Source organism: Cygnus atratus, chromosome Z, assembly GCF_013377495.2.
Source record: "Cygnus atratus isolate AKBS03 ecotype Queensland, Australia chromosome Z, CAtr_DNAZoo_HiC_assembly, whole genome shotgun sequence".
In the NCBI taxonomy this organism is placed as follows: Eukaryota; Metazoa; Chordata; class Aves; order Anseriformes; family Anatidae; genus Cygnus; species Cygnus atratus.
The window spans coordinates 83,331,663-83,359,004 of NC_066396.1; the positions used below are offsets into that span (position 1 = coordinate 83,331,663).

A 27,342-nucleotide genomic window follows, 5' to 3' on the forward strand; every position below is an offset into this window, starting at 1 on the left:
ATGCCGGGCGATGTCGGCGCAGGTGTGGACGCGCGGTGCCGTTGCAGGTCGGTGAGCATCGTGGCGCTGGGCACGGAGCGGGAGGCGGCGGCGGGCAGCGCGGGGCAGCCGGGGCTGGTGCGGAGCTACCTGCGGGGCAGCGGCCTGGTGGCCGAGCTGGGCAGCCCCGCGCCCAGCCGGCTCCGGGCGCGCATCCTGGGCGGCGTGCCGCTGGAGGTCCACGAGTGTCCGCGATGGGTACGGCCCCCCCCCCCCCCCCCCCCCCCCCCCCCCCCACCTTCGGGTGTCGTCGCCCTGAAGCGCGCGGCATCCCGCGGGGCGTCCCGCCGGGGAGGTCTCCGCTCTGCCCGCGGGTCTCCCCGGGAAGGCGATGCCGTGCTGCGGTCTGCATGGGTGTCCCGGCCGATGAAAGACAAACGGGAGCACTTGTGCTGGCGCTGTGACGCAAGGCGTAGCGCAGAATACCCGAAAGCAAATCTCAAAATGTCAGAAACAATGCAGCAGCCCCGCAGAGAATTTTTTTTCTCTGTGAGGCTGAAAGGCAATCAGTCGTCCGGCTCCGAGAAATGACAGGTTCTGTTATCTGTCCTCTGGCTAAACGCGCTGTATAAAGTCCTTTTACTTCTGCTGTGATGGATTATCACGTCCTAACGTGATTTCTCATATCGGAAAGTAAATAATGAGGGTCCTGACACTCTACCGTGTTGCTGGAACTTTTGCTAACGGGTGGGATAACTTAATTAGGAGTACGAGCAGGTTAATTATTTTTGATTATGCAAGAAATGACACTGACACTTTAGAATAAGACATATTTAATAACACCTGACTGCCTTCCAAAAAAAAAAAAAAAGCTTTAACAAAATAAAACTCTGAGACAGTAATTGGTTTGAACTTAATAATTTTATCCTGACAGTGATTTTTGCAGCCCTGTAATGGAAAGCTTTTTTTTTTTTTTTTTTTTTAATCCTACCAGTGCAGCAATACATGATCAGGAGCCTGTAATCTTTAGACTTCATCATCCAATTTAGCTATCATTCTGTTCTCTATTTCTCACTGCTTTTCCTTTTTTTTTTTTTTAATGGGATGTCTGACTTTTTTTTAAATCTTTAAATCTGCATTTCATCTGCGTGTGTACTTTGTTCAATTCATTGGCGCACAGCAATGAGTAGAAGCCACTGAATGTAAATTAAAGCTGTAGGACTTCAAAGGATGGTTCAAAGGACTGGAGCTTGGCAAGGGGGGTTGGAAGGCAGGCAGCGATAGCTGGAGAATGGTAGGAGGAGAAAAGTGTGCAGACCTAGATTAGAGATGCATTTTTCATGTTCTTACGTTGTTTTATGTCCATTTGACCTTGTAGAGAACAAGACTCTTCATTTCTGGACCCCTTATAACTTTTGGCCTTGAAAGACTATCTTGTTATTGTCTATGGCATTATGTTTTTTAGCATTGGCCTCTTGTTGTTCCCATTCTCAGCTAAAGGAGGCAGAGGGCCTATTACTGGGAATAATGAGGAACAATGAGCATTTTTTGCTCAGCAGAAGGCATCTCGGAGAGTTGGACTGGACTCCTCGGAAGGTTTTTTGTTCAGAGTGAAGCTGGCTGCTTGCTAGGAGGAAGCAGGACAGGACTGTTGTTGGTAGGCTGCATTCTTGAGGTTTGTTAGGTCGTTGTGGTCCTTGCAGGACTATTCTTTGCTAGCCCAGGGAAATACCACGTTACAGCTCAAAACAATGACTGGAGGTGCCTCAAGTGTGGTTGTCGCTAATGTATCATATTCCTCACGGGAAAGGATTCATATTTCATGCAGGGTACTGAATCCTAGAGGCAGTGGCGTAGTGGGCTTTGCATTGTTTCATCTAAGCATAACTTCCATTTCAGCTACGGTTTGTATCTTATCTAGATCAAACCCACACGATCAAAGCAAGCCAGCGCTGCACATAAGCCTGGCAAGTGAGCACACTGGTTGCTGCAGGGTGGCAGGCTGCTCTTCGCCCCGTGCACGCCTCCCTTCAGCTGTCGTGATGTGCCGGCACCATGGGGGCAAATTTACCTGGGTCCCATGGCACGGGTGGGCGCTGTTGTGAGACAGATCATGGCACAGGGTGTGTTTGCTGTCTTAGTGCACGTGTCCTGGCCAGTGTCTTCTGTCTGCAGGAGGGGGTCAGCCGCTCGGGTGGGTTTGGCTGAACCCTCAACACCTTGCTGCATTCCCTAAGTCTCTCTGAACAGGTTGTGTCAGGGTTTTCCAGCAGCTCCCAACGTGCTTTTGCCGTGATGGGCTGGAGAAATGTGAAAAGTCTGGTCTGCATGATGAACACCGCTGCAGTGGCATCCTTCTGTGCAGTGGCATCAACGCTACCCTGGGGTCCTGGTATTTGGTGGCTGGAGGTGGCCACCAGACTGCTGAGCAAGTTCGAGCTGTTTTTGGGCAATGCTGCCCATACGAACAATTTGTCCAGTGGTACAGACAGATCCTGAGGAATGCCATTTCCAGCCCAAGGTGTTTGCTCTATACCAGGGCTGTAAGCGTGTTCACTGCCTGTGCTGGGTACTATGGTCTTTGATGTTGCTGTGCTCTGGAAATGATGAGGATGGAGTCATCACTACCAGCTTTAAGAGGAGCAGCCGAGTGCTGTGAGATCTCTCTGCTGGTGGCAGCTGCAGGGTGCAGGGGAGCGGTGTGGGCCCTGGGGAGGATGTCCATCAGCCAGGCGGGTGACGCGGGGCTTTGGAGATAGCGGTGGAGCATTCTTGTTGAAATCTGGGAGCGAAGTGCCGCTGTTTCCGAAACCACACCGACCTTCATGCAGCAAACCCTGTGTATTTATCACTGTGGCCTGCTGTGTCCCACGCTGTGTTTGGGGAGCTGCATGCTGATACCTGCCACGTGCAGGGGACAGATACACAGGACCAATTCCCTGGTGGTTCACATGGCTGGAACGCACTTTGACAAAAAAAAAACCAGACCTGACATGAGAGGAGGTATGAAGAACCAGGGAAAACAGAAGTGTGCTAACATCCAAGTTACACCTTGTGACTTCAATGTGCACTTGGTTGCTAATGCATGCTCAAGTTGTGATCTCATAAAGCATACTGAGCTAGTAAGTCACACTTTTTCTAACTTTTTTTTTTTTTTTTCCTACAACTGAGTATGGGAGCTAGTGACTTGAAAGGAGTAATTTGCAAGAGAAGTTTAAGGTTTGCTCTAGAAAAGGTTCCTTTATCTGGCAAGCTATGACTGTATCAGATTTGACAGTCCTGGGAAGTGAGTTGCCATTTTATTGGCTTGTGTGCACTTTGTAACTTCAGTCACTTTATGCTGAATTTTGTTGTTCTTCTGCATGTGTACAGGTAAAAACTGCAGAAAAAGTGCAGACCAAGTCTGTAATATCTGATGGCCAGTACATCTTCAACTTCAGAATGAAGCATAGCATAGAAACAGCAATTCATATTTTGATTCATTTAATTGTGATGTTGGAAAATAAATGGCAGGACGAATGGCACTGTGAGTCTACCACCTAGCTGTGTTACCTCTGCTGTACTTTCCTCTCTCGCCTTGAGCAGTGCTGTATGGATATTAGAGTGATTCAGTCCTAGGCCGGGGTCTTACTCTCTTTTTTATTTTTTTTTCCCTCCATAAGCCACCTGTCGTTGCTTTTTTTCCTAGGGAACAATACCTCCAGAAATTTGTTGTTTCCCCCATATTTATAGTCTGTCCAGTTTCTGAAGGATCTCTGACAACATCATGTTCCTAGTAGCAAGTATGTCAAAAAAAGAGCAGCTGGAGGCTGAGGAGTGCCTTGTGCTTGATGATGCTCTCACAGGGCATCATCAAAAGCGCAGTAGGATGCGCTTTTTTTGTGTCTGCCGACCTACAGCTGAGCTGCAGACCTTCGTGGGGATCGATGGTGCTCAAATATATCAACTGCAGTTTTGAAAAGGTCTTCAGTGATATTTTTTTAAGAACTTCTGCTTTTCCACAGTCTCTTTCCATGAATCTAATCACATTTTTCTGACACTTTTTTTTTTTTTGTTTTACTCCACCAACTATACTAATTCCTTGAATTAGTTGTCAGTTTATAATATGTGATTGTATACTGGTAAGTTATTTTTCATTGCTGTGGTCTTTATTTTTGCTTTTTACAAATATTCGTGCATTATTTTGTGAGAGAACCACACAGAGCAATGCTAGTCTTTGTGTTTTCTCTTTTTTTTGGTGGGCTGGTGGGGAACAGGGATAGGCTCAATCAGTTGAAGCTGTTTTGGAAGTCCCTGAGTGGAAAGCAGCAGTGGCATTCCAGGCTGTGGTGTGAACTTCGTGAACTTTGTGACTTCGCTGAGCTCGGGTCTGTCGCTAGCCGTGCAGCTGACACCTGCAGAGTCACCTGCTGGCTGTGGTCCTGGCGCGTCACAGAGGTTATGGGGACCAAGTCCTGGGACAGATCCTGCCCCAGGGCGATCCTCCCGACAGCCATGGTGCACCCAGCGCGTGCTGGGGTGCTCAGAGGGAGCTGGGCTGCCCTGCGCCAGCACCGAGCGCTTGGTCCTGCTGGTGCTGGTGCTGCAGTAGGGAGGGTGCTGGGCTCGGCGGGCAGGGGGGCGCTGCTGGTTCCCTAAAGGCATTCATACATTGTTTTTTGACAAAGCAGCTATTGTCCTCTAAGGGGCCCATGTGATGGTCCGTAGGAAAATCACATCTTCGTTTCCCATGAAGGCTTGGTTTTTGACTTTGCTGCTTGACAAGTACGATTTACTAGTGGAAAGGGTACCTTATGAGAGAGGTACATAGCAGAGACAGGTAAGGGGAGAATACAGCTTCTTTTCTTGGAAGTCCTGAGAGGAACAGCAACAGAACTATGATTATAACTAAAAAGGTCATATTATCATAACACTAGCTATGCACTTACTCCTTTTGTCAGTGGCTGTCTTGGGAAGTGGACCGTGCCAAGAGCAGGAAGCATGATGCTGCTATGCGAATGTCATAGATGGAGCCTGGAATTGAGGTCATTCCTGCATCTGAACAGTTGTCCATCATCTGAGTGAATTCTTCTGCCATTTCTGTAGGAAAACTTTCCTAAAAGCGATAATCAAGGAGTGCTTAACATGGCTAAGGCGCCAGAGATGCTCTGTCTCAGTGATGTATTGGGAGAGCAACATTTTGTCAGAGATGTTTTTGAAGAATTTTCCCACCATGGGAGCAGTAATCTGAATGGTCTACTCTACCTTTGATGCAAAATGAAAATAATTGCCACGAGACCTCTGGGAACATGTCTTTTTGCTCTGTGTTTGTAAAAGTAACATCCATCCTGAAGAACGGACTTTGGGTGTGTGGGAGAGCTTAGGGAAACTGCAGGAGGGTAATACAGATGGGTTGTTGTGATGCTTTGGGTTGGTGCATCCAGCATTGTTCTAGCTTCTTTGATATGCTCCACACAGGATCTCATCCTGGGAAGGTGCACTCCATCCCCACAACTCTGTCAACATTGCCAAAATCCTTTTTAGGATTAGCAGAGACACACAGTGGTGGCAGGGGTTAGTGGAGGAAACCGCAGACTCCCACAAACCTGCTGCAAGATGCAGCTGTGCACACCTAAGAACCTGCTGCAGCCTGCTCTGAGAGCCCATAAGACTTTTTTCCCTAGCAGTTCAACAAAGACGTGTATTTATGCACCCGTGCAGTTGTTTTCAGTAAGGGTTTCACCAGGTTTCCACACACCTGCAGAGCTGGAGATGTGGCAGGGTACAAAAAGGGCACCTAGTGCATTACCTATAAGCTAATGATTAAGCTTTCTTGTCATTGTTGTTTTGATGTCAAAAATAACGTTTTTCTTTTTAGTATCATTTTCAACAGGAAAAGCATATGTATTTTCTTGCTGTACCATACTGACCTCTTCACCACTGTTGTGTGACCTGCACAAGTTTGCAGTCAAACACAAGTCTTCTACAAAGTGGACTGATGAGATTCTCATCAATGGGAAGAGCCCTAGAGATGCCACTAGTTGGGGTTAGGTCTTGGAGGGTGTTCCAGGATGGTCTTTTACTGGATGATGCTCTCTTTGGAGAGCTGGGATGAGAGCTGAGGCTGGAGCAGTGTGTCCCTGTGTGTTAGATTGTGTTGTGTCCAGAGCTGCCGGCAGGGCTGATGCCCAGTTAAGTGCTAGGGTTAGAGATGGTTCTTCCTTGGGCCATGCTGAATTCATATTCACCAAAACCTCTTCAATCTTTCCAAAATCTTTCTGTGTGACATGAAATGGTGTCAAAGTGCATTGGAGGTTTAGCTCTATAATGGAGGCAGCTGTACAAACCATATACAGACATGTGAAAACATGTAAATATTACATATTACATCCAGTATGATGTTTCCACAAATATTTTTTATTATGAATGCATTCGCTTGTTGCAGAGTTTTTGTATAATTGTGCACCCTTGCTGTAGTTGCCGGTGGTGTTATTGATCCCCAAGATCTTAGTGATAGAAATGTGCAAACCTGGGCTGAGTTTGAACACAAGCAGACAGAAGGAAATTGCAAAGCAATGGGCATGCTTTCCATCTTCTCTCATACGACAACTAAACGTATTTATTTTGGATTGAATTTTATTTTTCATTAAACCTTTCATGTGGTAAACGTATGCAACCCTACCAAAATGTTTATGCTGAGATTTTCATCAGCTGAAAAGTATTAGAGCTGCCCCTTGAATGTTCTTGATTTTTTCCTGGCAGTGTGATGATGAGGTGCTGTGAATGCCCATCTAGCTGGCTGTCTCGAAGCACTGTACCTGGTAGTCTTACTGCTGCAGGTACTAAACTTGTGTTACTATGTAAACTTTATGTATTCACTATGAAGCAAGTGCGTTCTGGCTACTGATTTGAATGTTTTTGGTTTGGCTTGGCTGATGTTCGAGGTTTTGCGGGTGCCTGGGAGTAGCCTGTGAGAAAAAGGCGTGGGTTAAATGTCAAACAAGAGGTTCTAGAACACTCTGCAGTTTCTAGGGGAAATAGGTATCTATTCGTTGTGAACCGGGAGGCAGACAGAAGCTGAAACACATAGTTTGAGCCCTTTGATGAGACTACACTATGAAATAGTCATGTAAGGAAGCTAACCATCATCAATTGAAAGAGGGTAGATTTAAATTAGCTATAAGGAGGAAATTTTTCCCTCAGAGGGCAGTGAGGCCCAGGCCCAGGCTGCCCAGAGGAGCTGTGGCTGCCCCATCCCTGGCAGTGCCCAAGGCCAGGCTGGATGGGGCTGGGGGCAGCCTGGGCTGCTGGGAGGTGTCCCTGCCCATGGCAGGGGGTGGCACTGGGTGGGCTTTAAGGTCCCTTCCAACCCAAACCATTCTGTGAACTGAATCAGGATTGAAGCTGATACAAAGCTGGATTAGCACAGCCAAGTTATTTTAGAATGGAACAGAACGGAACAGAATAGAATAGAATAGAGCAGAATTTTGTTAAACCATGGTGAAAGTTTTCCTTAGCCTGGGATTATAACAATCTCTAACAGTTGATTTAAGAAAAATCCACCAATAGCAACACTTTTAAAGCTCATGTCAGCACAGTGAATCATTATACTATAGCTATTCTTTATAACTTGTTAATTGTCTATGGTTCTCTTATTCCAGAACAAGGACACCTACTAAAGAAATTAATGGGAATGTCTATTAAGCTTCGAGTTTATTTCTCAGCTTAATTATGTGTAGAGAAAAGCTCTGAATTGTGTAGGATGTGCGCTGACAGTCTAGGCAAATATTTGCCAATTGATAGACTTCCAGCAAGTTCATACTACCTCTTGTACTTAAGAGTACTGCAGCTCATTCAGCACAGATTTGAAACAATGATTCTCTTGGAGTGATCCCACTGATTTCCCCTCACCCAACCCAAACTTTGAGTCCTGTTCTTTTGTCTCTTCTTTTATGTCCATTCCTCCTCTCTTCCACGTCTTCTGCATTTCATCATTGCTCGTTTCCATTTTTTTTTTCTCAAGATCAGATTTTCTGTTAGTTTTGCTTCATGCTGTATAGTACTGTTCTGAAAGGTCATACTATTTTAGATTTTTAAATTGATTTTTAGTTCTCTGGAAAATTTCCAGATTTCTGTCAAGAGTTTTCAATTGAGCAGTTGTGCAAAAGCCATTGCTATTTCTGAGCTACTGTTTGGTAAAGCAGAAATTCTGAAATTGGAGATGCCATGCAAATGACTATATGAGTAATAACTAATATTATGTGTAGATGCAGCACAGTTGTGATTTAATTGGGTACAAAATAATTTTAGAGTGTAAATCTTACTTTTACAGCCCAGAGTATTGAGAAATTGAATGAGAAATTGAAAAAGGAAGGTTAGTTATGTAACATAAGTCCTTGTACTGAAGACATCAGCACTTGTTTTTGCTCAGAAGCTTTTGTGAAGCAGATAAAAATTACACTCAAATGATGAAAGCTGTATCTAAAGGTTCATAAGTACATAGTATTGTTCTGTGTAACCCTCTACCTAAAATATTATTTTAATTAATGGTTTTACATGAATTGCTACAAATTTTTACCACTGAAGTTTCTTTTATTTCCTTAATAGAAACATCTGAAAGTTAAGTATTTTAAACAGTAATGTTTCTTCATGCAAATTATATCCCTAGATAAATACTATCTGAATAACTTGTTTTGCAAACAACAGAATTACAGAGCATCAATTCTGGTCTTTGTTGCATGTCTTCAAATGAGATATTAGACTATCAGTTAAAAGCACTCCTGTAGCTTTTGCATTAAATTATATTGAATAGTTCATCTTTTCATTTATAGACAAGAGATTCTTGACTTTTTTTTTTTTTTTCCTGTTTAGGATATATTTGACAGCGACTGGTACACCTCTCGCAGTCTTATTGGAGGAGCTGATATTATTGTGATTAAATACTCTGTCAACGACAAGACTTTGTTTCAAGAAATAAAAGACAGTTATGTCCCAATGATAAAAAAGGCATTAAACCACTGTTCAATTCCAGTAATAATTTCTGCTATTGGTGCAAGAAAAAACTGTAAGTATCCGATCTTCTGAAGCAATAGTTAAAATGCCACTTGGAAGTTAGACATGTAGTAATTTCAGTAGAAGCTGATTGTTTTTCCAGGTTGCTAACAGAACAATTAATCTGTCAGAATGATGGTAATGTGCTCATGTATTGTGGTTCTGTAGGCTGGCATGTGGGCAAGAACCCTTATGGTTAATTAACCCCAACGACAACTGGCATCCTATCCTGCTTTGACCTCTTCAATGACTCTTCTTGTGGAGTCGTCAGAGGTGGGGATTAAATCTAGTGTTTAGGATTAAAGAGAGATAAATTTGAGTGTACGAGACGAGCTCTGTAGTTGTGAGCTCTCTCTAGCCCTATTGCAGGTACCACATATCTCCAGCATTAAAACTCAGCACATCAGCCTGCAGCCACTGCTGAGGTGGTGGAAAAATCCTCTGCATCCTCTAGGGTGTTGTCAGAGGAGCAGAGACACAGCCCTTTGGTACCACACTGGCTGAGCAGGAGGCCCACAATAAGGGCAGAGCACACTGACTGTACCCTGGATGTGTAGCTAGCAGGGAGGTGCTGCTGTTTCACACTTAAGGAAACCACAGTCACACAGGTGTGGATTGACACCTCGGTGTCCCACAGCAGACTGGGGCAGCGCTGGTGAGATGTTTACAGTTTGGGTAGACATGGGTAGCTTTTGTCTGCTTATATCCTGAAGTAAAGTGGAAAAAAAATAGCACAGATACTGACAGAATAACCACACAAACTTCATTCTCGATTTCCAGGTGTTTTGCATTGTGCTTTTGCTGGTTTTCATACAGTCTGCTTAGTCATGGGGTCTGATTTTCTTACATGTTTTCTTTCCAAGACAATGAGTACCAAACTTGTGACTTGGTTTTACTTTATGAGTTTGACTAAAAGCAATGTTTATGAGCATCTCTCTGGCTAAGAGTAAGGGATATGATTTATGAACATATCTATAGTAATTTACTTTGTGAAATATATGTCATATTGCTTAATATTTATTTATATCTTCTGTGGACATAATGCTTAGTTTTGCCAGCATCTATTTATGTACCATTTTACTCAGCGATTGAGGTGGGATTGTTAAAGAACTCTATAAGAGTTAAATCTTTCCCTACTTTCCCTTTCCCTTCTTTCCCATTTTATTTTGTTTTATTTTATTTTGTTTTATTTTGTTTTGTTTTGTTTTATTTCCTTTAGTAAGTCACTAACAGCAATAAAATACTTTTAAGCTGTGATCTACAAAAAAGCAATAAATCTGCCGTTCTAGAGGTAAGGTCCCGTTGAACTAATGCTGGGCTTCCCCGTTTCTTTCCCTTCCCTGCGCTTGCTGTCGGAAGCACGGCACTGCTGGCCAGACCCCGCTGCTGGCGTTGTTCTTCCCCAGCCTCCCTCTGCCTGCCTCCCCTTGGGAGAGGCCAGGGGAGAGGCCAGGGCTCTCAGCCGCAGCCTGGGGCGCGACCTGGCCACTGGGGCTCGCACTGAGCCCCTTTGTTTGGGGGAGGTATGCGCAGGCCCAGTGGCTTGCTCATACTCATTACTAAGATTTTAATCCTTTGTAGTAGCAAGTGCTGCTGCCAACAGAAATAAAAACGGCGATGTTAACACACGTTGCCCATGGGACAGAGCAGTGGGAACAAGTGTAGAGCATGTGCGGCGTATCTGGGAGCGTGTTTTTGCAGGCAGTTCTTGCTGGAGTTAAACAAAGTTGAGCGCGGGTGGCTAACAGATTTTTATCAGTTAAACAGCACAATCTTCAAAAATAGCTACTTTGGCATAAAGATTTATGTAAAACCTGAAAATAAATCATACTCTACTGTATGTGTGTGCTCATAGCAGCCAGGACTGTTGGTGGAAATTTTTCCTTTCCGTGTCTGGAGTGCACCGAGAGGCCGCAGTGCGACAGGCTGGAGGGTGGCAGCAACCCGTGGTGAGGCCTGCAGGCTGGCACAGCACGTGCCAACCCCAAACCAGCGTCCTGAAAGTCCTGCTCAACTTTTCTGCCTTGAATTGAATTTAAATAGAATCCAAATGGTATTTAAAGTAATGCTAGTGTAGGATAAACTGAGTTTTGCATAGTAGCTGGTATTTTGAACGGACTGCAAGAAATTGTTCATGTCACTGTGATTACAGATTTCTTACCAGAAAATTGCTGTGTTTGACTGTTTTTTATTTTCTGAGCAGAACATCCTTACAACTGTTTAGGGAGACGAGTAGTCCAGGTGGTTGGACCAAAATGCCTTACACGCACCCCTGTTTTCTCCGCAGTGCCCTGTACCTGCCCGCTATGCACCTCGGACCGTGGGAGCTGTGTTACCACCTCCGAGGGGCTCCAGCTTGCTAAGGAGTTCGGAGCTACTTACCTTGAGCTGCACACTCTTAACGACTTCTATATCCAGAAGTATTTTGGGGGTGTGGTAAGTGAGGGGCCGCAGGGCTCCCAGCGTGGCGTGGTGTGGGCCTGATAGGCCTAATGGGCCTGACGGGCCAGCTGTAACTGCCTCCTGGAGAAACGAGGGAAGCCGTGGTGCATGCTGCAGGGACTCCCCATACCCTTCTGGTGCTTTTTTCCTGCTCGAGTGTGATAGACCCCAGCTCGACAAGGCACCTTTGACAACCAGATGTGTGGGTTTGAAAGAGGAGACCTGCTTGGAGCTGGTGGTTTGAGCGGGTGACCTCCACAGGTCCCTTCCAACTGTTATTCTGTCATGTTCTCATCTCTTTTTTAAGTTTTACTGTAATTGCTCAATCCCTCTGTTGCAGTGCTCATAAAATGAGGACAATAAGATTGCTAAAGTGACAGATTTTTTAGCATATTCTTGTGGTCTCTCAGCAAACAGTCATGGCACTGTCAGTAATCCTGAGCAGAACCTGGGGTCAGTTGCAGTAAAGTCAAACAAGGCAGAAGCTCAAAAGCTTGTTAAAAATATTTCACCTTTAATTAGCATTTTATTTTTCCTCTCTCCTGAATGCAGGGAGGTCCACAGAACAGTTTCAAACCACAGTCTTTCAGACTTCTCCATAAAATGGTTTCACATTTGCATTTAATTTTCAACCTTATGAGACATTTTAAGCTCAGGTTTTTTTTGAACCTTTTATTTACTTCCCTGGTAGCATTTGGATTTGAAGAAAAAAATGTAGTTCCTTTAGCCCAGTAATTTCACATGGTTTGACAGTTGTCCCTGACGTATAAATGCAGTGTGCTTCCATGGGATTTGATAGCAACTTGAAATATCTGGCACAAGTTAGCCAGTTTTTATTGGATCCATTCATTCCCAACTAAAACCAAGGAATCCTCACATCTCATCCAAGCAGAATATTCTTCTAGTTTTCATAAAGCACTGTGCATGCTACTGGAATGCATTGGGTGCTAAAAGTGTTTAACACATCCATTACCTAGAACCATACCACCGTTTATGCCTCTTTGCTCTTTTTAAATGGATCATTTCACCTGAGGTACATTTTTATTGCAGTGAGCATGCTTGCTGTCTCTTGTAGTAAAACACTGTGCTCACACAGGTCATATTTTAACATGGCTTCTCCAGAAGGCACTATAGCATTGTAAGCTGAAGAGCTCGTATAGGGTTTGTTGTTTCCATCACTAGCACCTGATCATTAGACACTGAGTCTTATTCTTCTCTGTAATTGTGTAATTAGCATCTAGTAAAGATGATAAACTGAATATCTTTGTGCCTGTCATTTTTGAGAAGTTGAAACACAAGAGAAATAACCATCACCATGTGAATAAATAGTCTTTTAAATTATGCTGATTTCAACCACCTTTGGTATCTTCTCCTGATAAGGAAGTGCCAGGACTGTGATAACCTGGGTGGCCCTTCCTAATGGCAGTAACTTCAGTCCAGCATGTCAGGTCCACTCATTGTCCTTAGTTTCATGGCTAGATTGTTCTTAAATTAATAGGATTTGTTAAATTGCATTTCATATTTTAGCTGGAATATTTTATGATCCAAAGTTTGAATCAGAAGTCATCTGAAAAAATGAAGAAAAGAAAAAAGACCCAGAAGTGCCATCGAGTGCAACCCCCTCAGCTTGAACAGCCAGGTGCTCGCTGATGTCTGGTCTCTGCTGTATTGTCTGCTATGTGTGTGGTGTTCTTTATGCAATTAATGCTTTGTCATAATTGTTCTGAACGATGCTATCAGTCATCAGCTATACTGGTTATGATGCTGTGGTTGCATTGTCTCTTCTCCCTATACTAATTAAACTACCACTAATTGTGTAGCAACATGTAACAAAGCAATGGGCTTCTAATTTATTTCAGACACAAATAATAAGAGTCATTTTCTGGTGCACTTGATGAAAAAAGGCCGGTGTACAAACTAATAAAAGATTTATGTAAAAGATTAACATACAAATTATAAAAGGAAGTCATTACATAATGCTTTATTGTTCTACAATATCAACAAGTAATATTTCTATTTGCCTTAAATAAAACAAGGAAAAATACTTGAGTTCCTCCTGCATGTGATTTCCAAGCATTGGATGCACATATCCAGAGAAAGGATTATTGAAAAGATTTTGCTTCTAAATATGTAGCTGTCTTGTCTTGCATGTACTAGAAAATGCACTCGGATCCTGTAGCTTTGGGACTCACAGCCAAGATTTATTTCAGTCGTAAGTGCCTTAAAAGGTTTTGTAAGTTGGTAGAGACATGCTTTGCTAAACAAGGTCTACTAAATATTTCCATTTTAGGAGTATTTCACTAGGCGTATGCAAACAGCATCAAATATTATCTTTTTTTTTTTTTCCAAAAGCTGTCCTTGATTTGATCAGATTTCTGGGAAAATAAGTGTTCTACAGTTAATAACTGCTTCAATTTTACAGACCAGCTCCTTAACTTTTGCAGAAAAATTGCCGATCTTAAAAGGCGAGGCCTCGCATTATGACTCTGACATGCACAACTTGCTGTTCTGCTGCCAGTGTGCGGACGTGGCCTTTTACTCAGAAGACTTCAGCAAGGTGATGGAGGCTCACAAGGTCATCCTGTGCTCCGTGAGCCAGGTCTTCATGCTGCTCTTCAACGTGAAGAGCCCTGCGGACATCCACGACTCCTCCATCGTGCGGACAGCACAGAGCCTCTTTGCGGTAGACACTGGGGCCAGGCTGCTGGTTCCTTGCGGCGCCACAGAACCCAGCCCCCCAGCCAGGGTGATTGTTAAGGACTCTGTCTTCTGCTCCTGTCTGTTGGACATCCTGCACTTCATCTACTCAGGTACCTGGCTGCCTATTTTTGCCGCAGCACACGTCTTGCTTGGGAGCACGTGCGCTAAAGCAAGGGCCATCCTTAGGCTGCGTTTGGTGTGCACGCTCTGTGCCACATCGCTACACCTGCTTGGCTCCGAGGAGCAACGCCTGTGGGAGAGAAGCCCTCCGCATATTTCCATTAAAAATTAAATTGTCTGTCACTCCAGATCTATTCAGCATGATATTTTACTTATCTACAGCCATAAGCTAAGATCAGTGATGTTTCAAAGCTTTGCCAACAAAATATAGAACTCATGACAGCTGCAGGGTTCAGCCTTTGAAAGTACTTTAAATGTCCGCATGCTCCAAACACATTGAAGAGAATGCAGTGTTACAGAAGTAAATCTTACATGCTCTTTCTCTTCTGGATATGGTGCTGTTCAAAAGAAAGTAGTGGCGTCTGGTTTTGGTGCAGAGAACTTCTGTATATTGCATATGCTTTGCTGCTAATGAAATCAAGGCAGTGATCTCATCTAAACAAAATTAACCCTAGCTATTTATTAAAATGGAACTAATATTTTTTTATCTTTAAAAATATTGCTTAGGAATAGTCAGATGAAAGAGAATTCTTTTTTTTTCTTTTTTTTTCTTTTTTTCTTTTTTTTTTCCAGAGGTACCTGTTATCCTTTATAAAATATTCTGCAAGCTGTCAGTACATAAGAATATAGATTTTTTTATCTGTGGAAAGAGTTAGCAGGCTTTTTAGTGATGCATTCTGATGTTAATGGTAATAAAAAAGACCTAAATAATTATATTGTTAGAACTCTAGAGTTCTGTTAGAACTCTACTTCAGAAGGGCGACCAAGCTGGTGAGGGGTCTGGAGAACAAGTCTTACGAGGAGCGGCTGAGGGAGCTGGGCTTGTTCAGCCCGGAGAAGAGGAGGCTCAGGGGCGACCTTATCGCTCTCTACAGTTACCTTAAAGGAAGCTGTAGTGAGGTGGGGGTTGGTCTGTTCTCCCACGTGCCTGGTGACAGGACGAGGGGGAATGGGCGAAAGTTGCGACAGGGGAGTTTTAGGTTGGATGTTAGGAAGAACTTCTTTACCGAAAGGGTTGTTAGGCATTGGAATGTGCTGCCCAGGGAGGTGGTGGAGTCACCATCCCTGGAGGTCTTTAAAAGACGTTTAGATGTAGAGCTTAGCGATATGGTTTAGTGGAGTACTTAGTGTTAGGTCGGAGGTTGGACTCGATGATCTTGAGGTCTCTTCCAACCTAGAAATCTGTGTCTGTGTCTGTGTCTATGTATAAGGAAGCTTAGTCGATGTATGTAGATCCATACCTGCTTAACACATGGAAAGGATTTTTCCTCAGTGACTGAGACATGAGTACAGGCTTACAAAGATACAAGGGAGGCTCATTCAGCTTTCAACCTGGAAAATCTCCCCATTAGTGCTTTCAAACAGAGTGTTGAGCATGGAGAACAGATGCAGTTGTTTTTTGGTGTGAATAGATTCATTATTTTATTGATTGGTGGCATGAGTAGAGGATAATACTTGGAATTTCAACACATGAAAGATAAGTACAGTGTCTTTATCTGTTTGAGTTGTTAATTTACCATTAGCATTTGCTGATGTCTGTGTATTTTTTTATTTTTGTTTATGGGAACCAAAGGGGTGAGCAGCTTTGGACCGAGGTGGGTGAAACTCTGCTCGACGTCACAGCTCACAACCTGAAGGGAATTGCCTTAAGTCTTTGCACAGTTCGGTACATTTGGGCAATGGCAATGACTTCTGAAGACTTTTAAGGCATAGGCTGAGAAGAGATCAGGCCATGAGACAGTGTCATCATTTCAGCCCGTTAGGACCATGGCATCATGCTCACAAGATTACAGGCACTTACTGTCCTTATGCAGGAGCTGTTAGAGCTGCAGATGCTCGACGCCCTTTCAGCTTCTGAGTGCTCTTTCCACCTTCGGTGAAGCAGAGTGCTGTGAGGGCAGTGCTGACCTGTTCTTTATCCTGAGCTTTTTTCTGTCTCTGGACCTTCCCTGCTGCAGGGCCCTGTGGATCACAGATGGGAGATACCCAAAAAGTGCCTCTTGTCTTTGAGGCTTACCCCAGGAAAGTGTTTGAGGATAAAGTGTGGTTTTGTGTTGTTTTTTTTGTTGTTGTTGTTTTGTTTTGTTTTTTCCAATCTGGCTACTGTCACCTGATCTGCATTTACAATTTGGCAATAATGTATATTATTTCTTTACCATAAAGAAATTTTTGACAGTTGGGGCCAGAATCTGTGCCTAAGCCAACTAACTATGAGCCTTCACAGGTCATCACAAGAAACGCTTTTTTTATCTCTGTCCAACAGTTTTAGTTTTTGAAAGAAAACTATTGAGAGACTTAAGAGCGTATTGTGGTTTTGACTCTGAAAACAAGAAAGAAAGAAGTTCCACTGCAAACCTCGCTCTGTTTTCAGTTACCGGTATTCAGAGCATAACTGGGCATGGAGCTTTTCTGGTTCAGACACCTACAAACCAATGCAAACAGTGACGCTGGTTCATCAGACGCTATAGAATCCTAATAAATAGCGAAGCATTCCATATTTTTTTCCGAATATGTACTTTCAATACATAATGGTTGAGCTGAGGGGAATCACAGAAATTCATTCTGAAAGCAAGAGTGCTGCCTAACCCATGCTGTCTGTGCCTGGTCGCATCGTTGTAAAAGCCATCTCCAGCTTACCATGAAAGCTTGATTGTAGCAGAACCACGTCTTCCAATTTCTGAGCACATCTTGGCCAAAAATATAATTTCTGCAGGATGTGTTTGGTATTGATAACAACTTTTCTCTGCCTGATGAGTCCTGGGCCTTAACTATTTATAAGCCAACTTTGCCTGGTTTTGTGACAGGTGCTTGCCAGTGGGAACGACTAGAAGAGGATATAAAAAAGAAGTTGAAGGATTCTGAAAAAACTGAACATGTGCTTGAGAAAGTTAAATGTATCCTGAAAACTCCAGGGAAGGTACACCTAACCCTCTTGGGGTAACTGGTAGTATTAGTTACTTACGTTCTTAGAAAATTCTTCTATAGACAAGATTTCATAGTCAGCTTTGTTCTATATTTGTTTTAGCTTATGTTTTCTTTTACTGTTTTGTCAGTAGGTTTTTCATATACGTTTACCTATTTATCTCTGTGTTTAGAAAGACAGAGATGCTGATGTACTGTGCTGGATGAATGTAATCAGTAGAAAGCACATAAGCAGGTCTCATAACAGGATTACTCATATTTACAGCTTCACACGTTGTCTAACAATATGATTGTGTTCCTAATTCTCATGTAATAGAGGCTGCCCAGGAAAGCTTTGCTCTCCTGAAAATGTGCCAAAAGTTATGCTTCTGGACGAGATTGGGAGAGTTGATTTCCCTTATAAATGATGTGATGTGGAAATCTGTCTATTGCTTAATGTATGTAATTCAGTAATTGGCTTCACAGTAAAATGTTATCTATGTCACATTACTTGTGTCAATAAAAATTTACAGTATAGAATTAGTTTTAACAGCCATTTACACGTAGTGCTTATAGATTCCCTGATACTACAGCACTTGCATAAAATATTTCTGTGATGTGTAAATGGGAAATCATCTTGCACCATCTTGAGATAGCATAATGTACAGATCAAAAAGTTACCTAGTGTTTTAAGCTTCTGATTTCTCAGTCGTAGCTTGCCAGTCACACATGTCCACAGCTAAACTAGCTAAGTAGGGTTGGATTTTAAAAGTCTGGAAAGCTTTTAATGTAATAAGCCTGAGCTGCTGTTTTTTGTTTGTTTGTTTATTTGTTGGGGGGAGGGTTGTTTGTTTGTTTTCGTTTGGGGCTTTCATCATGATGTCAGGCTACTTCTATTTCACGTTTCTTCAAAAGCATGAGGGCTAGAAATGAATTGGAACAGGGACTGGAAAGATATGGAGGTTTGCGGAGTTGCAGATGCAGGGGATGCCATTGGGTGGGATTAGCAGGAAAACATAATGCTGAGAGCGACAGGCTGCTGCTTAGTCTCCCCCCATAAATCATGTCTTGTAGTCATTTATTCTGTGGCCAGCTATACTTGTCAGATTTTTATTAATAGTTTATTTTGCAGCTAAACAATTTGAGGGATGGCAGCTCTCACCAGATAAAACAGTTGTACAATACTTCTCTCAGGCTGTTCTTTAATACGCCTGTCCTGGCGGATGTCATCTTCACAATACAAGGTACAGCACCTCTGCTCCACCGCGTCTCCAGCAATTATCCTCCCTGAAAGAATAATGGAAAGGGGAGGTGACTGTATTTTCCAGTGCATCCGCATGGAAGTCAGAACTAAGTAAATGTATACACTTTCCTGTCATGGTGGAAAGCAGTTTTTTGCTCAGCTTGTCTGTATGGATGCTTTAGGGCAGTGTCCATGCTCAGCCAGCTCTCCTTTTGTCTGTGAACAATGTACTCAGATGCACAATATTCTGGAGTAGCATTCATGACTTGTTCTGGAAATGAAATGCCTTCACCCTTAAAAACAAAAAAGAATAAAAAAAAAAGTTGCATACTTTTGTGAGAATAAGAATGAGATTGTTTTTAAATGCTAATGATTTTCGCAATTTGTCCACACCCACCCTTCATACAGAAATGGCCTTTTAGGGTTAGACAATTGTTTAATTATTTTAGCTTTAAGTCTCTGAGCCAAATATGAAACATTAATCCCTCAAAAATAAGCACGCGTGGACAAGCAGATTCTTTCTAGATGTTCTGTTTAATATGCAGTAAAAACAAAAAAATCTTTGAAAATGAGAACAAAATCCTCATGTTGAGTTTAACGACACAAACAATTCAGCTCAGTATCCCATTCGTGAGAGAGGCCCTGTGGGAAGCTGGTGAGACCATACCGCCACTGTGTATTACACAGAACAAAAGTTACCAGCAAATGAGTCAACCTGTATTTAAAAAAAACACATACTTATCCACTAACAAAATGTGGACCTATTTTTAATGGTTGCTGAATCTTCCACAATTTTTTTCCTAATTCATCAACCACGATAATTTTATTACAATTTAGTAATTACTAAGGGAAACGAGGGCTCTAGTCTTTTTCAGGCACACAGATTTTTATTCTGAAACTAATCCTTGAATACTGAAAGTTGCTCTAAGTTTTCTAGCTTACAAACATGCTTTGGCACCATGGGAGCCCATTATGTTTGTGTAAAAACTCATAGTGTGATTGAACCTCTTAATCAGTACCCAAATCTACAACTGCATGCACGTGCGTATCTGTTCAGTATTACTTATCTATTGGCTATTGTTAATTTTAAACACTCTAAAATTGCTTTTAATCATGCTAAGTGACGTGTAAGCATTCCAAGATAATGTAAGCTTTAACATTAAGATCTTACTGTGTATATAAATTCATCATCAATTTTTCTCTTGCGTCCTGCAGGTGCAACTGTACCAGCACACAGAGCAGTTCTGGTAGCTCGCTGTGAGGTAATGGCAGCTATGTTTAATGGTAATTATCTAGAAGCAAATAGTATTCTGGTTCCAGTGTATGGGGTTTCCAAAGACACTTTCCTCTCCTTTCTAGAATATCTCTATACCGACTCCTGCTGTCCAGGTAAGAATATTTAAAAATACACATATTTTTCCACACTGAGAATGAAGGGATAGGGAGCAATGTAGCAGCATTTATTTAGTCAGAAAATGCCAGTATTTTTCTCTACAATTTCTCAAGAAAGAAAAATTGTTAATATCTTGCACTAAAAAAAAGAAATCCATCTTATTCAAGTAAAATCAATATGCAAATAGAGTGATTATCACTAATAAAATGCTGTAGTAGTTTTATGCTTATATAGCAAGACTAAAAGTAAAATTTTATTTCTGGTCCACTACAGCATTTGCCATTTTCTTTCTGCATCTAAGGAGTATTGCTTTGAATCTTACTTCAGCGTTTTATTTCAAAATTGTCATTTTGGTTGGCTTACATTTTGCTAAGCTTAATGTAACTAAAATTAAACTGCAAGAATACCTTATGTATATACACTATCTTATTTGTGTATAAAGCCCTCCTAATGTACATGTACATTGGAGTGTTTGTCAAGAAAAAAAGAACTAAAATATTCTTTGCTTCTTATCTTTTGTCTTTTTTAATGAGAAAAAAAGCAGTCGCAAAAATGAAATGTGATTTATATACAGATAATCTTCCTTTCATAGAATGAATTATGGTGTTATACTTAATTTTGTTTTTTTGTTGTTCTTAAATAATTCTACTTTGTTGTTATTTTTTTTACTTTTCTCTTCTCAATCCTTCTAATATTTCACTGTCCATTGGTTTAAATATTTAACCTCTATATCACATTTAAAAAAAAAAAAAAGCTCCCTTCAAAAGCTCCCTTCTTTGGCCTTTTCATTGTATTTACTCTTACAAGTATTACAGATGTTCTTTTTCAAAAGAGAAGTTAGAAAGCTAAATCCTGTTATTGTTCATCATTCAATTTAAAGAGATCAGTAGCATTTGACTTAGCATCTTCAAGATATGGGATACTGATTACAGTTTATTACACTTGCCTTCTAAAAATTTACTAACTACTTTTTTTTTGGTAATTAAATAGTTTATCAGGAAAAAGAAAGTGATATAGAAAACATAATAATAATAATAATAAAGAAAGATAAAAGGTAACAGCATCTTGATTTTGTGTTCAGCATTAAATGTTTGAAAGATCATTCTGTGAAAAGCAGCTTTGAGCATCTTCTCAAAAAAGTATAGTACTTGTAACTGACATTCTGTTGTTTTTCAGCTAGTATTCTCCAAGCTATGTCCCTCTTGATCTGTGCAGAGATGTACCAAGTAATGAGACTCCAGCATATCTGTGAGCTGTACATTATCACACAGCTTCAGAGCATGCCTAGTAGAGAACTGGCGACGACAAGTCTCAGTATTGTTAGCTTGCTCAAAAAAGCTAAGGTATGAATTTTATAAATTAAAGAAGAATGTATATGGTCACCATAGTTAGAGTGGATTTTTTTTTTTTTAATCCTAACTTATGATTTTTAAGATCTTAATAATTTCACTTTCAAGGATAAGCATTGATATAATCTGGTGCTTAAAGATTTTTAGTGGCACAAGGGTGGCTCAAATAAGGCCTTCATCAACCTTTTATTGCAGAAAGTACAGTCATATCATATTTTGTGCAATTTTCTTCATCAATGACACACTGCAGTAATTCAGCTTTATTGTTATTCCTGCCAAAAAGGTGTGTTTAAGGCAACTGAAGATGCAGTACCTCCTTTTTTAGTCAAAAAGAAAATTGTATTATATCTAACTGTCACAGAAAATCTCTGTGACAAAATCCAAAGAAGGATTTTATGGAGAAAGAAGAGAGAGCAAAATGCCATGATCATAAAAAGAGAATAAGGCAAATTACATTTATTATATATTGGGAGGTACATAAAGAAGCAGCCTGTTGATTTACAGTAATGAAACATTTTTTTCTTTAAAGGTGAACTCAATTCTGAAATGTTACGATTAGTAAAAGAAGCGACATAGCTGCCCTCCTCCTGTTTCTGAGTTGCCACAGGAGATAGGACACCAGTTTATATACTTACAGGCTTTCTGTCTTTGTGAATGCATGTAATGATGTACGTGTTATTAATAATACATCTTCTCAACTGCATTTTTTAAAAATTGTTTTTTAAAAGTTATTCTCCTTTTGTGCCAATATTTCAGAAAACTAGTAGGGATTTCCATGGCATTTCCTTCACTGTCAGCACCTGAAATGTCTCACTGGATTTTCAGCTCTGCATGTTATGCTAGTGGGCTTTGCTGCTGTTTCAAAATCGACCCAGCTGCAACCAGGACGGATGGTGAACTTCTCACACATCCAGATTTACTTCTGTCCCCCAGGGGGCTCCAGCCACAGGAGCTATGAGAGTACCCCACTCACTGAGGCACAGAGGAGGCAGAGGATGCTCCTTTATGACTTTTTCTGAAGTTCTGCTAATATGCAGAAGCCAAAAGTTTCAAGATTCATGACCAAAAGACCCATGGATTAGGTCACACAGCTTGAAGAGGGCAGATTTATCATTCATTCAAGGGTCAACATCTGTTTAAGTATTTCTGCAAGTGACTCTTTTATCTCCTCCTGTAAAAAATTCATCTAATATGCTGCTATGTTGACAGTGGCAATCTCATATATTTTGGCATGGAAGGTGTGGTTGTTTTTCTCCTATACTTTTAGACCTGGTAGTATTAAAAGCGTTGCTTGTATCTCCTTTCTTCTTGCAGTTTCACAATTCCAATTGCCTTTCAACTTGGCTTCTTCATTTTATCGCCACTAACTACCTCATCTTCAGTCAAAAGCCTGAATTTCAAGATCTTTCAGGTAGCCCTTAACAATTATTTTGAAAAAAATAAATGTTTTTCCGTTCTTTTTAGATTAGAAGTGTGATGTTGAAGAATGCTACTTCTGCATAGGAAGATTAGGACTTCTCTAGCTGTATAATCTAGAGCAATCTGAAGCCTGTGGGACCCTTTTGGTTCACCACCCTGGTGTGGAACAAGCACGAGGCACATGGAGGGCAGCACAGCCAGCACCCCACACCCTTGTCTTTGATCCCTGTGCTGATGATTAGCACAGCTGGTCCTACCCAGAGCTGAACTGACGAGGGCAATGTGGTCATCACATCTCAGCCCTTGCACACGCTTATGCCTGTAAGTTTGTTTGGTTTGTAATGAGTCACTTCCAGTACCTGCTGTTTAAGGGTGGGGATTTTTGTCGGTGGAAAATAGGACTCCTGTCGTACTCTCCAGCAGATCTTTTGAAATCAAGTAGCTAACTAACATCCTTTCAAGTAATTAAATCCAGGTTCTTCCAGGGAATTGAGATTAATTTTGCAACCCTGACTATATTTGTTTCCTGACATGTAATTCCAGAAAGTTTTCTCTGTTGCCTATGGGACTGTTTGTCACTCAGGTGAAGGTGGTCTTGGCAGGTGCAGCTCTTAGGCCTGGGGATCATATTCAGGCTGTTTGTAGGGGGTTAGTGTCTTCAGAAGGGAATTCTTCTTAGTGCACTGAAGCTCTCTTTGGCCCTAAATTGTTTAAAAGTCTTATTTCCTCATTTGTATGGCTTGTATCTGTATGTGTGATGACAGATGACTTGTGATTGTTATGAACAAAGGAAGGAGGGCTGGGTCCTCACTGCTTTGTTTGAACGTGGACTTTGTCCTCCATCGGGCCATCCGCCCACCTTCGAAAGACCCATTTTGTGCAGGCAGAGATGGATCATGTCTGGGAGCAGGACACCTGTGCTGGTGGGTGTCATCCACCTGGGGGTTCATCCTCAGCAGGCTTGGTTTGCTCTCCTTCCTGCTGGTTGGGGTGGCAGAGTGTGCATGTCTGAACCTCCCTTGCTGCGGGGCTTCAGCCTTCCTGAGCTTCTCCTCCTGTCTGGAAGGGTGCTACCACCGCATTCAGGACACCGTCTGAGACTCAGGCTTTCACAGGCAGCCCCTGAGGTAGTCCACTTTCCTTGAGCACAGCAGGTCTCTTCACACTCACCATAAATTATTTCTTAGTGCTGCAAGAGCTCCGTCAAGAGGCTGAGCTCCGGATAGCTATGCTAAAGCTTTAAGGTCTGATGCTGCTTCTCACTGTCAATGTCAGCAGGAGATATCTTACTTTACCTGTATGGATGCAGAATTTCTAAGAAATTTGTTTATTAAGTGATGTTTTTCTGCTGTGGGAAGTTGTAAGTGTGCTTCTGCCTGCATCTGCAGTTACACAGGTGGATGTCAGTCTGTGTACAAGCCTGCTGTGAGACTTGTGCAAGTGAAACTTAGGAGACTTCTGCTAACGGTCAGGACATGCTCTGACAGTGCCCGAGTAGCTCAGGGATAAGCTGTACGATATTACCACACCAGATGTTTGCTGTGCTATCACCTGGAGTGTCCTCTGTGCCCTCATCCCTCGTGAAGCACCCGGGGCCGATGCGGCTGTTGGCTGTTTGACGAGGTGTCTGAAATCTCAGCAGTGATGGACACCCAGTTTTGGGGCGAGCCCCTGGTGGAAAGCACTCATATTCACTCAAGGGAAAAGGGTGCCAGACTGGTATTCTTTGAGGTTTGGTAGTCTGCCCTTTGCTGTTCTGTTTCCTCCCAGTCTCTACCATATGATTTGTTGAGGGATTGACACGCTCCGCTCCGTTGAACTTGTACTGGGCAAGGTGGGGGAAAGAAAGAAAAGTGCAAAAGTAAATACAGGTGGATCGGGTGAAAATGTCTTGTTCTGACCTGCCAGGGCACAAGTGCTCTCACAGGTACAGCTCTGGTGGGGAGCTCACTCCTCAGAAAGCAGCAGTTACTGGTAGTTGACCTGTATTGTTCAGAACATCACAATGTAGCATCACCTCCGGTTTCAAGAACAATTGACCGCGGAGTAGCTGATTTCTAGTTGCTTTCCTACAGCTGAAACCTTGAAATCGTCAAAAGCAGCTCTGCATTTTGCTGAAGACAAATGAAAGGCGCTGCCCGTTGCCCATTACCAACATAACTTGCCTGGCCTTGCTGCTCTTCGGGTACCTGCTGTGCTTGGGTCTCTGTCCTGCCTGGCTGGGCAGCTGCTGCTGCAGGGCAATCCAGGAGCTATAGGGGTGGGCTTCAGGGGTGAAAAGGCATTGTTCTGCAAAGGCAAAGCAAATTCACCTAAGCAACGTGACTAGTATCTGTTATGTGATTTTATATTGTCAGTGACAGAAAACATGGCATAAAAGACAAAAATCTTGATAAATTCTTAGTTGCCCTCTTTACCTTGCTTTTTGTAATCTCAAAATAAACAATTGGCATAAGGATTGAAATACCCTCTCTTGCAATGTTATGGTATGGAAAAGCTCTTGCAGTTTAGTTTGTCTTCTAAGAATAAAGAGTATCCATCTTTAGGATGATCTCTCTGCTCTCTGAATGAGTGTTGTATCCATTTTATTAAGTAACATATTTACTGCTGACTTATTAACATGGAATGTCATGTGCAAAGTTTTGTATCATGGGTACTAGACTAAGATCTAGACAAAATGTATGCAGTCATTCATTCCAACTTTACTTTTTATATTGTATTTATATCCGTGATGTTTTTAAACCAATTTTAAGAAACTTGGTGCAGCCTGTACACTCATATGTGTACGTATATTACATTTAATTCATTTATTGCTTTGTTTAGTGGAGGAGCGCAATTTTGTAGAGATGCACAGATGGCCATCCAACATGTACCTGAAGCAACTTGCCGAATACAGGAATTACATCCACTCTCAGAAATGTCATTGCGCAGTAATGTAAGGAGACTGGACACAGTCGAAGTGCAGCTTGACTGGGAAATCTCTGAGTGGGGATTATATGGAGCATAAAAGTCATATTAACAGCAAAAAATAAACACTGATGTTCCCTAGAACATTGTATGCAATACTATAGTGCACTTACTAAAGTTATTTGCTTTGATAATAAATGATTCTACCTTCTTCCTTAAAGCTGTAAGAACTGTATCATGAATAATTATTTCAAGCATAAGGATTTCACGTTCATGGGAATTAAACCAGGCCATGTCATGACTGACATCTGTTCCCCCTTTTAAGTTCTTTATTGTTTATTTTTAGTGGTTTTCATGGTTATTTTCAGCTGTAAAGTTGTTGAAAAAAAATCTTTTTTTCCAAGTCTGTATACAATAAGAGTACAGTAGCAGAGAAAGGAAGCTAGGAAGCCAACTCTTACATTCTTTAAATATCTCAAAACACAAAAATTTACTGCAGCATTTATTGGTTTGCAAAATAAAGGGTAAGCTTAATTCATATTTTAGTAAGCATTCATTTTCTGCTTCAGATTTGTTTTTCTTTTCAGTGGAACTCTTATAGGCAGGGAGCCAACAGTCATTCAAATGTTTTGTGGGAGAAAACTCACTGGCAGTAGTGACTTTTTTTGGGAAAAGTGGGTCTCATAGTCAGAAGTCCCCAGTGGTAGCTGATAGCATCAATGTTTGAAATTGATGTCCTGATGGTGGAGGGAGGTGGCCTACAGCTAGGTACACTGGTCCTATGAGGAACATCATCTGTTGTAATGCGATGTTCAGCTTGACCCTCTCCAGTGGGGAGTCAGTTTAAAATGGGATTATCACAGTGTGTTCATAAGCTACTATGTATGATAGAAATCTGATTGTATTTTCTGAATGCATGGATTCTTTCTCAGATATAGGAGGTAAATCCTGAATGCTATGCATAGGATGACCCTTCAATAGCAGACAGTCTTTAAAAATATTCTTCAGGTCAGAGGCCAAAATTATTCATTTCTCTTGCCATTAAGTTATATGTATGTATTAATACTAATGACAGAATTAACACAACATTTATGTTGAGGGTACCTGTCAGAGGATAGTTTCTCTAAGTGAAATCTTAGCAAGGAGGTAAACTCTTCGTTATCAGTCTTCTTGTACTTTTATTTCAATTCTGGGTTGCCAGCTGCCTTTAATTTTGTTATGTGTTTTCTGAGCCCAGAAAGACCAAAAAAGGACACTGAAAAAAATATTTAGTGTTTCTCTAACTTTCACAGCAGATTATCTCAAAAGTACTTGGAAATTAACTAAACCTGAGGAAGATGGAACTGCAAATTACTGGAGATGAATCTTTTTGCTTATATGGATTATTTTTATATTTCAATAAAATTTCATAGGTAAATTGTTTTTTTATATTCCTAGAATCATTTTTTTTTCTGGTGATATTTTGCAGAGGTTTTTTTTTTTTTGTCCTATTCTGGGACAAAAAAATAAAATAAAAGAGAGAGAAATTATGACTCCGCTGGCTGCTGCAGGCTCAAAATTCTAAAGTTAGTTTTATATTAGATAAGAATGGTAAATCATTTTTATTTTTAACTTGTCAACTGGAGATCTTAAAGTTCTTTAAAGATGAAATATAACAATCGACGTGTTGCATATAAGCAGTTAGAAATGCAGAACATTAAATCACTTTTTCAAGATCACTAAATAAAACTGAAAATAGCAAAGAAAAATGATTAGAAAAGTAGTATGTATTGAATTGAAGTTTAAAGAAGTTTTTTCCT

The 27,342-nt window shown here is 41.5% G+C and overlaps 1 protein-coding gene across 1 annotated transcript; it reads left to right on the forward strand.

Moving 5' to 3' along the window:
- Window positions 1-25,575, forward strand: RHOBTB3 (Rho related BTB domain containing 3). The gene is made up of 12 exons (XM_035567635.1): window positions 1-237; window positions 8,830-9,022; window positions 11,111-11,113; window positions 11,297-11,445; window positions 12,979-13,090; window positions 13,896-14,261; window positions 17,136-17,248; window positions 18,365-18,476; window positions 19,691-19,864; window positions 21,045-21,211; window positions 22,532-22,628; window positions 25,460-25,575. The coding sequence occupies exons 1-12, from the start codon at window positions 1-3 to the stop codon at window positions 25,573-25,575; spliced, it is 1,839 nt and encodes a 612-aa protein (XP_035423528.1).
- Window positions 25,576-27,342: the final 1,767 nt, after the last annotated feature.